The 12,073-nt window shown below is 43.3% G+C and overlaps 1 protein-coding gene across 1 annotated transcript in view; it reads left to right on the top strand.

Moving 5' to 3' along the window:
• Positions 1-12,073, top strand: part of pea15 (proliferation and apoptosis adaptor protein 15) — a 60,884-nt gene that overhangs the window by 39,749 nt on the left and 9,062 nt on the right. Inside the window, exons 2-3 of the mRNA XM_036957819.2 lie at positions 10,733-10,907; positions 11,887-12,042. Coding sequence (XP_036813714.1) covers positions 10,736-10,907; positions 11,887-12,042 — 328 coding nt within the window. The 5' untranslated portion in view covers positions 10,733-10,735. The remainder of the gene's footprint in view (positions 1-10,732; positions 10,908-11,886; positions 12,043-12,073) is intronic.

Here is a 12,073-nt window from a genome sequence, read left to right as displayed (position 1 = left end):
AATACATAGGATAGAATGGTATATGTACAGCAATAGTTAAATAGGATAGGCCATGACTAGAATACATTATATACATATAAAGTGAGTTAAAAGGTATGTAAACATTATTAAAAAAGACCAGTGTTACATGACTGTGTACAGTGCATTCGGAAAGTATTCAGACCACATGATATTTTCCACAATTTGTTACGTTACATGCTTATTCTAAAATGGATTAACTTGTTTTTTCCCACCTCATCAATCTACACACAAACTGATATCACATTTACATAAGTATTCAGACCCTTTATTCAGTACTTTGTTGAAGCACCTTTGGCAGCGATTACAGCCTCAAATCCTCTTGGGTATAACACTACCAGTATAACAAAACTGTTTGACATAAAAAAACACCGTAAACAAATAAATAATGTTTATTAATGATGAAATGATGAATAATATTAATAACATTCCACCCATGAGGCCACTGGGTAATTTGACTGCATGAAAGAGCTACACCGTATTGTTGTAGAACAGAGAACAGACAGACTTAGCCAGTGAAATAGTGCATCGCTGTTAGTTTCAGACATAATGTATTGTTATTTTTTAAACTCCAAGTTGGATGCAATGGCCCAATTGATTCCCAAGTCAACTCAAACCGCTGATGAATTTGAATTAGACACCGAGCCTAAGTTAGGAATTACTCATGAATCAAGAATCATTCATCAGATTTGACAGAAACCAACACCAAATATACAGTAGTATAACCAAATAATAGTCTTATTTTCATTTAAGCTGACCACAAGTCCGGTGCATAGTAGTTTGGACGGAGTAGGTCTGTGTTTAGACGTTAGCCCAGCAGGGATCACCAGGGTGCATCAACACAGAACAGAGATGTGCTGTGACACCGTGCAGAGAGGCTTGATGTCCCCTGTCGTTTCCTGTGTCCTGTCGTTGTTTTGGGGTGGGTGTTTGTTTATGTTTGTTTTGGGTAGCGTCACAAGACGGGACAGTTTACGGTCACCTCCAAAATGATTGACACCCTTGATAAAGATCAGCGAACATGACTGTATAAAATAAATCATACAAATACTGAGCTATATTGTATGCTCAGAAAATATGGAAAATTATATCATTTTATGCAAATATAATTGGCCAGAGAAAGAGATTTTGTTTAACAAGTCATCATTTTGTATCTTAAAAAGATAGGTGTCAAAATTATGGGCACCTCTAAAGATTCTTATCGATAAAATCAAACAAAATCCAATCTGTATTAACGGTTAACTTTTTCATCTCAGCTTAAAGGGGCAATCAGCAGTTGCTACATTGATTTTTGGACGTACAAATTGATGATATGTACCCAATGATTCTTGAAGAATATAACTTGTAAATTCCTCATGAGTTTAGTTCAACTGTCGTACCCCATCAGAACCCAAAATACAGCGCATTCGGAAAGTATTCAGCTCTGGACTTTTTCCACATTTTGTTACATTAGAACCGTATTCTAAAATGTATTAAATACATGTTTTTCCTCATAAATCTACACACAATACCCGAATAATGGCAAAACTAAAACAGGTTTTTAGTATTCAGACCCTTTGCTATGAGACTCGAAATTGAGCTCAGGTGCATCCTCTTTCCATTGATCATCCTTGAGCTGTTTCTACAACTTGAAAGGAGTCCACCTGTGGTAAATTAAATTGATTGGACATGATTTTGAAAGGCACACACCTGTCTATATAAGGTCCGACAGTTGACAGTGCATGTCAGAGCAAAAACCAAGCCATGAGGTTGAAGGAATTGTCCGTAGAGCTCCCAAACAAGATTGTGTCGAGGCACAGATCTGGGGAAGGGTACCAAAACATTTCTGCAGCATTGAAGGTCCCCAAGAATACAGTGGCCTCCATCATTCTTAAATGGAAGACATTTGGAACCACCAAGACTCTTCCTTGAGCTGGCCACCTGGCCAAACTGAGCAATCGGGGGAGAAGGGCCTTGGTCAGGGAGGCGACCAAGAACCTGATGATCACTCTGACAGAGCTCAAGTGTTCCTCTGTGGAGGTGGTAGAACCTTCCAGAAGACAACCATCTCTGCAGGACTCCACCAATCAGGTCTTCATGGTAGATTGGCCAGACGGAAGCCACTCCTCAGTAAAAGGCACCTGTAGTCCGCTTGGCAGCTCGCTTGGAGTTTGCCAAAAGGCAGCTAAAGGATTCTCAGACCACAAGATTCTCTGGTCTGATGAAACCAAGATTGAACTCTTTGGCCTGAATGCCAAGCATCACGTCTGGAGGAAACCAGGCACCGCTCATCATCTGGCCAATACCATCCCTACGGTGAAGCATGATGGTGGCAGCATCATGCTGTGGGGATGGGAGAGTAGTCAGGATCAAAGTGAAGTTGAACAGAGCAAAGTACAGAGAGAATCTTGATGAAAACCTTCTCCAGAGTGCTTCACCTTCCAACAGGACAACGACCCTAAGCACACATCCTAGACAACGCAGGAGTGGCTTCGGAACAGGTCTCTGAATGTCCTTGAGGGGCCCAGCCAGAGCCCCGACTTGAACATCTCAGGAGAGACCTATAATAAAGCGGTGCAGCGACAATCCCAATCTAACCTGGCAGAGGATCTACAGAGAAGAATTGGAGAAAATCCCCAAATACAGGTGTGCCAAGCTTGTAGCGTCATACCCAAGAAGACCGAGTAAAGGATCTGAATACTTATGTAAATGTGATATTTCCGTTTTTCATTTTTTATAAATTTGCAAAAAATGTGTAGAAACATCTCAACATGATCAATAGAAACAGGATGCACCTCAGCTCAATTTCGAGTCTCATAGCAAAGGGTCTGTAAATAAAGTATTTCTGTTTTTTAGATTTAATAAATGTGCCAAAATGTCAAAACTGTTTTTGCTTTGTCATTCTGGGATATTGTGTGTAGATTTTTGACGGGGGAAAAAGGATTTCATCCATTTTAGAATAAGGCTGTAACGTAACAAAATGTGGAAAAAGTCAAGTGGTCTGAATACTTTCCAAATGCACTGTATAAGCTTGTTTTACTAAAATGTTTGTAAACAAAGTAAGTGTATAAAAAATATATATATATACATAGCCTGACATGGTTAAACCTATAATTGTAATATCCTGGATGGTCAGTCCTTGCACCCATAGCTCTGTGAAATTAATTTGAGAGTGGTTACATTTTTCCAGCCCCATTCCTTAGCTTTTTACTGAAACGTGGCGGAAAGGATGCTTAATTATTGTTTCTATTGCTGATTTCCGCTTTAAGGAACTGTATTGTTGCCTTCCATGGCTTCCTGTTTCACTGGGATATAAAATGAGGTAATACGCATGTAAAAATCCATTTGTCATCCATCACCATTGTGAAAGGCAAGGAAACGAAAAGAGACAAATGGTTGTGGATTTTCATAAATCAGGCAAAGGGTAAAAACTTTTTTTTTTAAACGTCAACAAAAAAAAGATACCGCAATTAGGGCAGTAATTAAGATGCTTAAAACCACTGGAAGTGTGGTAAACTTCCCTGGTAAAGGACGCATTTGTATCTTGTCCCACATATACTGAGGAAGATGGTTCGGGAGGCAAGTAAAAATTCAAGGGCCACAGTTGGAGAATAACAGAACCTGGTGGCATCTTGGGGTCACCAAGATTCCAAAACTACAATTAGACGCCACCCCCATGCCAATAGGCTCTTTGGAAGAGTTGCTAGGGGGAAAAAAGCCTGTTAAGCACAACAACAAATGTAAACACCTGGAGTTTGCGAAGCGGCATTGGCACTTGGATTGAAACCGGTGCTATGGTCAGATGAGACAAAAAATAGGGCTCTATGGCCACGCAAACCAGCGGGGGGTTTTGGCATTTAAAGAACAATTCATATGTAGAAAAGGACCTCATAGCTACTATAACATATGGTGATGAATCATTGATGTTATGGGGCTTTTTTGCTTGCATTGGTCCTGGGGCACTTGTTAAGGTCAATGGCATCATGAACTTTACCCATTACCAGGACATTTCAGCCGAAAACCTGGTTGCCTCTGCTTGGAAGGCTGAAACTTGGCCTCAAGTGGGTCTTCCAGCAAGACAAAGACCCCAAGCACACATCAAAATCCACAAAGAAATGGTGATTTGACAACAAAAACAACATTTTGAAAATGGCCATGCCAGTCTCCGGACTTGAACCCATTGAAAACCTGTGGTTTGAATTGAAGAGGGCAGTCCGTATGCGTACACTGAAGGATATCAAGGATTTGGAAATATTCTGTATGGCGGAATGGTCTAAGATTCCTCCCAGTGTGTTCTCCAATCTCAAAAACATTATATACTGTCAAAAGTCTAAGTGCCATTATCCTAGCAAAGGGAGGTTGCACAAAGCATTGAAACCAGTGGTGTCAATCATTTTGACACCTATCAATCTGAGATAAAAAATGATTACTTGTTCAACAAAATCTCTTTCTCTAAACAATTTGATTAGGATAACATAATAGAACTGTCCAGGTTTTTGAGCATACAATATAGCTCAGAATTTATATGATCTATTTGAGACAGTATTTTTTACTCATCTTTATCAAGGGTGCCAATCATTTTTACGAGGTGACTGTAACACTGTAGTCGAGAGGAAAAGTGGGGCTGGCATGGAGGGATTGAGTTTCGAAAAGTTACCGGAGAAGTGAGGTTTAATAGTGAGTGAGAGATTCAAGAGAACGACCGATAGAGAGACAACAAAGCAGGCATAGAGATACTGAAAGTGAGAGGGAGGGAGGGAGGGAGCCATGTCATCATGCCCTGTGAAACAAAATAGGGGCAAAATAGTGTAAGGGGGAGAGAGAGGCAGACAGAGAGCAACACATAACAGAGGAAGCGGGGGTAAAGAGAGCGTGAGAGAGAGAGGCAGATTAGACAAAAGGAGATAACACAGGTCGATTGAGAGGGAGAGATAGCGGTAGAGAGAGCGAGAGAGAGAAATGGAGGTATTTTATTCCCTTCCTAAATCCCTGTCATTTTTGTGATTTTTGCAGCTCACTGTAACGTGGTTGTCATGGTTACATGTAAAGATCGCATTTTAGCCTGGTCAAGCTTTGAAGCACATGCCCCCCCCCCCCCCACACACACACACACACACACACACACCATGGTTAAAGCAGAGATAGTTTAATGGTGGTGTCAGGATTTGGCCAGGGTTGTTTTGGTCACTAGATGCCCCCAGTGTGCTTTTTGACCCTTTTGTTTTCCCTTGTTTCCAGTTATTATTTGCACCTGTGCCTTGTTTCCCTTGATTGTATTTAAACCCTTAATTTTCCTCAGTTCTTTGCTCTGTGTTTGAATGTTAGCACCCAGCCCCAGTGATGCTGTGAACATGTGTTGCTCCAGTTGGACTCTCTTGTGGTACTCTGTTTTTGTTCTCGTTTATTTATTTTTGATTATCTTTTGAGGCTTTTTTCTGCTGTACCTACCACCTTGTGGATTTACCTTTTTGCCGTGGAGGATTACCTTTGTTCTCTTGGAATTACTTTTGACGTTGTAGATTTTTATTTTTGCCTGAACTTTCCTTTTACTTTATTAAAACACCGTCTCAAGTACTGCTGTGTCTGCCTCATCTTCTGGGTTCTGCCGACTATTATGGGCTCAGTTTGCTAAGTGACTGTTTCTCACACCGGCGACCCGGGTTCGTAACCGGGTCCTGACAGGTGCGGTTTAAGTAAAAAAATATATTCGTCATGGAGCTGTCAAACAGTGAGCCTGTGTGTTAGTCTGTGTTGACATTAGTCAGACATTGTCACATTGGCACCATGTTGTCACATTCAAAAGCTCAACACTCTACTCTTTCTCTGTCTCTCTATCCCGCTAGCCCGCGCTCTCTCTTTTTCCTTCTCTCGCACCAGGAGCTTCTGGGGTAGAGTGGAACTTTCCCTGGTCGCTAGGAAACAGTCTCCGAGCTGAAAGAAAAAGCAGGGCCTGGTCTCCATGGCAACCTCAGCAGTGTGAAGAGTGAATGGAGTTTGGGTAGTGGTGGTAGTAGTAGTGGTGTGTGTGTGCATGTGTGTGTGTGGGCAATAAAGGGGAGGTTGGTGATTATTCTTACAACAGTGTAGTGTCTGTGTCGGTGTGTATGGTGCCGCCTGTTTAGCCAGACAGTGACGGGCCCCCCACTCAGACACACACACACAAATTCACACACACAAATGAACCATACAGGTCCCTTAGTTCTATTTGACGAGCACACCCCTCACTCACCCAGCAATAGAGAATAGGCATCCAAAGGTCGAGTAGCTATTGGAATAGAGTGATGGTGCTAGAGAGAGAGAGAGAGAGCGAAATAAAGGGAAAGTGAGGGGGAGGGGAGTCAGAGAGAAAGAGAACGGGGGACCGTGAGAGGGAGAGAGAGAGGAGAATACTCAATCGCTCTCACTTTACCCCCTCTTGCATGGCTCACAGTGAGAAATATGGCTCAACAGGTGTGTGAGGCATGTTTTTACCCTCATAGTTTGGCCGCTGTATCCTTCAGCTCGATGACAATTGTGTGTGTGTGTGTGCTTGACAGCGTGTGTCTGCGTGCCTGCCTGTGTGTTTGCACACATGTACAGTTGAAGTCGGAAGTTTACATACACTTAGGTTGTAGTCATTAAAAATAGTTTTCAACAACTCCACACATTTCTTGTTAACAAACTATAGTTTTGGCAAGTCGGTTAGGACATCTACTTTGTGCATGACACGTAATTTTTCCAACAACTGTTTACAGACATATTATTTCACTTATAATTCACTGTATCACAATTCCAGTGGATCAGAAGTTTACATACACTAAGTTGATTGTGCCTTTAAACAGCTTGGAAAATTCCAGAAAATGATGTCATGGCTATAGAAGCTTCTGATAGGCTAATCATTTGAGTCAATTGGAGGTGTACCTGTGGATGTATTTCAAGGCCTACCTTCAAACTCAGTGCCTCTTTGCTTGACATGATGGGAAAATCAAAAGAAATCAGCCAAGACCTCAGAAAGAAATTCTAGACCTCCACACGTCTGGTTCGTCCTTGGGAGCAATTTCCAAACGCCTGAAGGTACCACGCACAAACAATAGTACGCAAGTATAAACACCATGAGATCACGCAGCCGTCATACCGCTCAGGAAGGAGACGTGTTCTGTCTCCTAGAGATTAACCACACTTTGGTGCGAAATGTGCAAATCAATCCCAGAACAACAGCAAAGGACCTTGTGAAGATGCTGGAGGAAACCAGTACAAACGTATCTATATCCACAGTAAAACGAGTCCTATATCGACATAACCTGAAAGGCCGCTCCGCAAGGAAGAAGCCACTGCTCCAAAACCGCCATAAAAAAGCCAGACTACGGTTTGCAACTGCACATAGGGACAAAGATCGTACTTTTTGGAGAAATGTCCTCTGGTCTGATGAAACAAAAATAGAACTGTTCGGCCATAATGACCATTGTTATGTCTGGAGGAAAAAGGGGGAGGCTTGCAAGCCGAAGAACACCATCCCAACCGTGAAGCACGGGGGTGGCAGCATCATGTTGTGGGGGTGCTTTGCTGCAGGAGGGACTGGTGCACTTCACAAAATAGATGCCATCATGAGGCAGGAAAATGATGTGGATATATTGAAGCAACATCTCAAGACATCAGTCAGGAAGTTAAAGCTTGGTCGCAAATGGGTCTTCCAAATGGACAATGACCCCAAGCATACTTCCAAAGGTGTGGCAAAATGGCTTAAGGACAACAAAGTCAAGGTATTGGAGTGGCCGTCACAAAGCCCTGACCTCAATCCTATAGAAAATGTGTGGGCAGAACTGAAAAAGCGTGTGCGAGCAAGGAGGCCTACAAACCTGACAGTTACACCAGCTCTGTCAGGAGGAATGGGCCAAAATTCACCCAACTTATTGTGGGGAGCTGGTGGAAGGCTACCCGAAACGTTTGACCAAAGTTAAACAATTTAAAGGCCATGCTATCAAATACTAATTGAGTGTATGTAAACATCTGACCCACTGAGAATGTGATGAAAGAAATAAAAGCTGAAATAAATCATTCTCTCTACTATTATTCTGACATTTCACATTCTTAAAATAAAGTGTTGATCCCAACTGACCTAAGACAGTTTTACTAGGATTAAATGTCAGGAATTGTGAAAAACTGAGTTTAAATGTATTTGGCTAAGGTGTATGTAAACATCCAACTTCAACTGTATGTGTGAGAACAGTAGGTCTTGTTGGTGAGGTGGATAATAGCACAGTGGCATTGCTCTCTAGTCAAATGAACAGTCTATATGGTGTGCTCGGCTCTAGAGCAGCCAGAACTGGGTTCAAATACTATTTAGAATCTATTCCAAAACTCCAATAACTTTGCTCTTGCCTGCCTAGTGTCAGATGGGTGGGGATTACAGATGTGAGACTATTCTCTTGGTCCATGAAGCCAGTTAAGCTCAATGAAGCACATATAAAGTATTTGAAATGACTTTGAATACTGTTGGAACCCGTTTTGCTTGGGGCTAGGCCAGATGGCTGCCAGGGGGTAGATTTAGGAGTTTACTCACGGGGGAGAGGGGCTGCCTGGGCTAGGCTGGCGTTCTTGTCCCCCCTCTCCACCCTCCTTACACTGGGATAGAGGGGTGGAGGGAGTGAGAGAGAGAGAGGGAGGTAGAGAGACAGAAGATACCAGCAGACGTTCTCTCCCACCTTCACCCTCCACACACTGGGATAGAGGGAGGGAGGGATGGGTGGAGGGAGAGAGACAGAGAGCAGCAGACAAAAGCATGTTTGTGTTCATGAGAATGTGAGGGAGACAGTGGCCCTACTATGTGTGGAAGCAGTGTCAGCCTCGTCCTAGAGAACGAGGGGGGGGGGGGGGGGGGGTTAAGAAAGAGGGAGAGGGAGGTAGGAGGCATGGAGAGAAAGAGAGATGGAGAGTAGAGACAGCGAGTGAGATGGGGAGAAAAAGAGAGCGATAAGGGGGAGAGAAATAGACTAGAAAGTAATAGAATAGATAATCTGTCTCGTGTTGTATTTCTCCACACACACAAAAGCAGGGCTGGTTTATTGTGTTGCAATAGAGAGACCATTTAGGGTTACAGGGAAAGGCAGAGAGGGCAGACAGACAGACAGACAGACAGACAGACAGATTGACGCACGCACTCACACTCATCTGAACAAACACACACACACACCTGCACTGCATTCCATTTTCCATTCACCCGGGGCTAGGAGTGTATTCTCCCACGCAACACTCTCTCTTTATTGACTAAAAGCTGCTTTGAATTGAGGGGAGATGAATGTGACATTTAAAGTAATGACTATGTGTGGCTGGAGGGATGGGGTGCGAGTGGTGGCGTCAGGGCCAGTAAAACACACTGTTGTTATATTGCTCTCCCTTAGTCACAGATCTAGGTTCATTTCACCCACACCCTATCATAACCTTCATAATTTAAGGGAAAATGACACAAACTGACCGCATAACAGTGTCTGTCAGGACGCTGATGCGCGCACACACACACACCATTGGGTCTGTATATGGATCACTGCCCTCTCCTGGTAGAAGAGAGTATGGCACTTCTAGTATTTAGGTCATGCCTGAGCCTTGTTAATCATACATACACATCAGTGGAGCTGGTGGGAGGAGCTGTAGGAGGAAGGGCTCATTGTAATGGCTGGAATGGAATTGATGGAACGGAGTCAAACCTCTGGTTTCCATGTGTTTGATGTGTTTGATACCGTTCCATTTATTCCAGTCCAGCCATTACAATGGGCCCGTCCTCCTATAGCTCCGCTCACCAGCCTCCTCTGATACACATATGCGCACACACACACACACACACACACACACACACACAAGTCGCGTTCGGAGAGATCCACCAATAATTATTATTCTCCTTTTCAAGGCAAGACAGCTGTAAGTGTGTGCAGTGTGCAGTGTGCAGTTTTATTGTAGGTAGATGCCATTGTACAAGAGCACACACACACACATACAGTACACACACACACTCACACACACACAGGAAACACTTGAAAAACACTCAGTTACTGTCACACTGCTACTCAAAACTCGATCACCCACATCAAATACACTCTTTCATAAAGAGGCTAATCTCATCAGGTGCATTGTCACATCGGCACCACAGTGTCACTCAACAGCTAAATATTGTCATATTAACAGTCACGGACGCATACAGTGTATTGATGTGTATTGATGTGTATTGATGTTTGTGTGGCTTAGTAGTAAGTATAGCCACGTTCCAGCCTCCCATCTACAGAGTTGCCTGACTTTACCGGAGAGATCCAATAGAATAGAAGGACTGCTTCTGTGCTCCCCATTTATCTTACTCTTCTATTCTCTATCTCCCATTCTCTCTCATATTTCTATTTCTCTCTCTCTCTATCTACATATCTATCTCGCTCTCTCTTTCCCCCTCTCTCTCTATATATCTATCTCACTCTCTTTCTCTCGTTTTCTCTCTGGCTCCCTCTCTAGAGCGGTGTTTCCCCGAACCACAGATGTAGGATCAGATTACACAACCCAAACCTTAACCATTAGGGAGTTGGAAATACAACTGGCTGTAGGACAGTGGTTAGGGGTAATGTCTAGAGAAAAGAAGATTTACACACTAAAGAAATGTAGCCACACGCTCATACTTTGATGCAAAGTATGTGTTTAAGGTTCACTGTTTCAAAATTAGCTAACAGCTCTCTCTCTTCTCTCTTTCCCTTCCTGCCCTCCCTTCTCCTCCCTCCCTCAGACCATGTCGGAGTACAGCTCTTTGCTCAGTGACCTGTCTGAGAACATCACCAACGAGGACTTGGACCAACTCAAGTCAGCCTGCAAGGAGGACATCACAGAGGACCAGAGCAACACAATCACCTCCTCCAAGGAGTGGTTCAACTACCTGGAGAAAAACGAAAAGCTGGCACAGGGTGAGAGAGGGAGAATTTTCCAGGTTTCCCAGATCAACATTTGGGAAAGGAAGGGAGGAGGAGGAGGAAGGGAGGGAGAGATGGAGGGGAGTGTAGGGCCCTATAAAATCTGTTGTATTTTTTTGCCTGATTCTGTTTAGTTTTTCCCCCAAACTCCACAACAATGCTTAAACCACATCAGGAGACCACTTTTGAGGTCTGGGGAAAAAAATCGAAGGAATTTAGATTTTGGGGTGTAGTTACCCTTTAATTCATGTGTACACCAGCCAGAGACCGTTGTTTTGTTAGTAAAGCTTCTGTAGTGTTCACCTGATTGCAGAGTTTGCTAATCAAATGGCCACAGGATTGATGCAAATAATCCTGATATCATTCTGCCAGATAGGCATAAGGCTAAATTGTAGTTTAATTGAGAAGATTTTTTGGGAAACCTTTTCATCTCTACCAGAAGATGTTATCATTAGCATCATCATCGCTAGCGGCTACACAAAGTATATGCGTGCACCGCACACATGCACACAGACTTCGGCGTTCCTGTGCCCTTTCAGGAAGTTGCAGGAAAGTACGAACCACTGATGCATTTTGTTCATGTCTTGTGATTTACTTGGGTGAATTCATACCTTTTCAAACAAGTTCAATACATGTAGTTGATTTCCTACTTAAGGTCAATACATTTTGGAACATGGTTGAATTCCGTTTCAATGGGACTCCGTCAACGTTCTCTAAAACACCGATTTTTATAGGGCTCTAGGAGTGGAGAGTGACCAGGAGAAGAATGACAAACTGGCACAGTGTGAGAGACGCAGAGCGAGAGGAAGGGGACGGAGGAGAGGGAGGGATGGAGGGTTGTTTCATGGCGCAAACGAGCGAAGATCTTATAACGCTTCAAATTGAATCCCTTTCATATTACAATTAGTATTCTTGCACAGGTCTTTGCTGTTTTGCACCTCAAAAATATCACCCGATGTTGCCCTTCTTATAGACAACCTGTCGTACATCGAGCACATCTTTGAGATCTCACGACGACCAGACCTGCTGACCCGGGTCATTGAGTATCGCACCACCGTACTCAAGATCTCTGAGGACGACGAGATCGACACCAAGCTCACACGCATCCCCTCTGCCAAGAAATACAAAGGTGTGTGTGTGTGTGTGTGTGTGTGTGTGTG

Source organism: Oncorhynchus mykiss, chromosome 21, assembly GCF_057628025.1.
Source record: "Oncorhynchus mykiss isolate SJ-2025 chromosome 21, ASM5762802v1, whole genome shotgun sequence".
NCBI classification, from domain to species: domain Eukaryota; kingdom Metazoa; phylum Chordata; class Actinopteri; order Salmoniformes; family Salmonidae; genus Oncorhynchus; species Oncorhynchus mykiss.
Note: the sequence above shows the minus strand (reverse complement) of the source record. Positions and strands in the feature narration are given on the sequence as shown.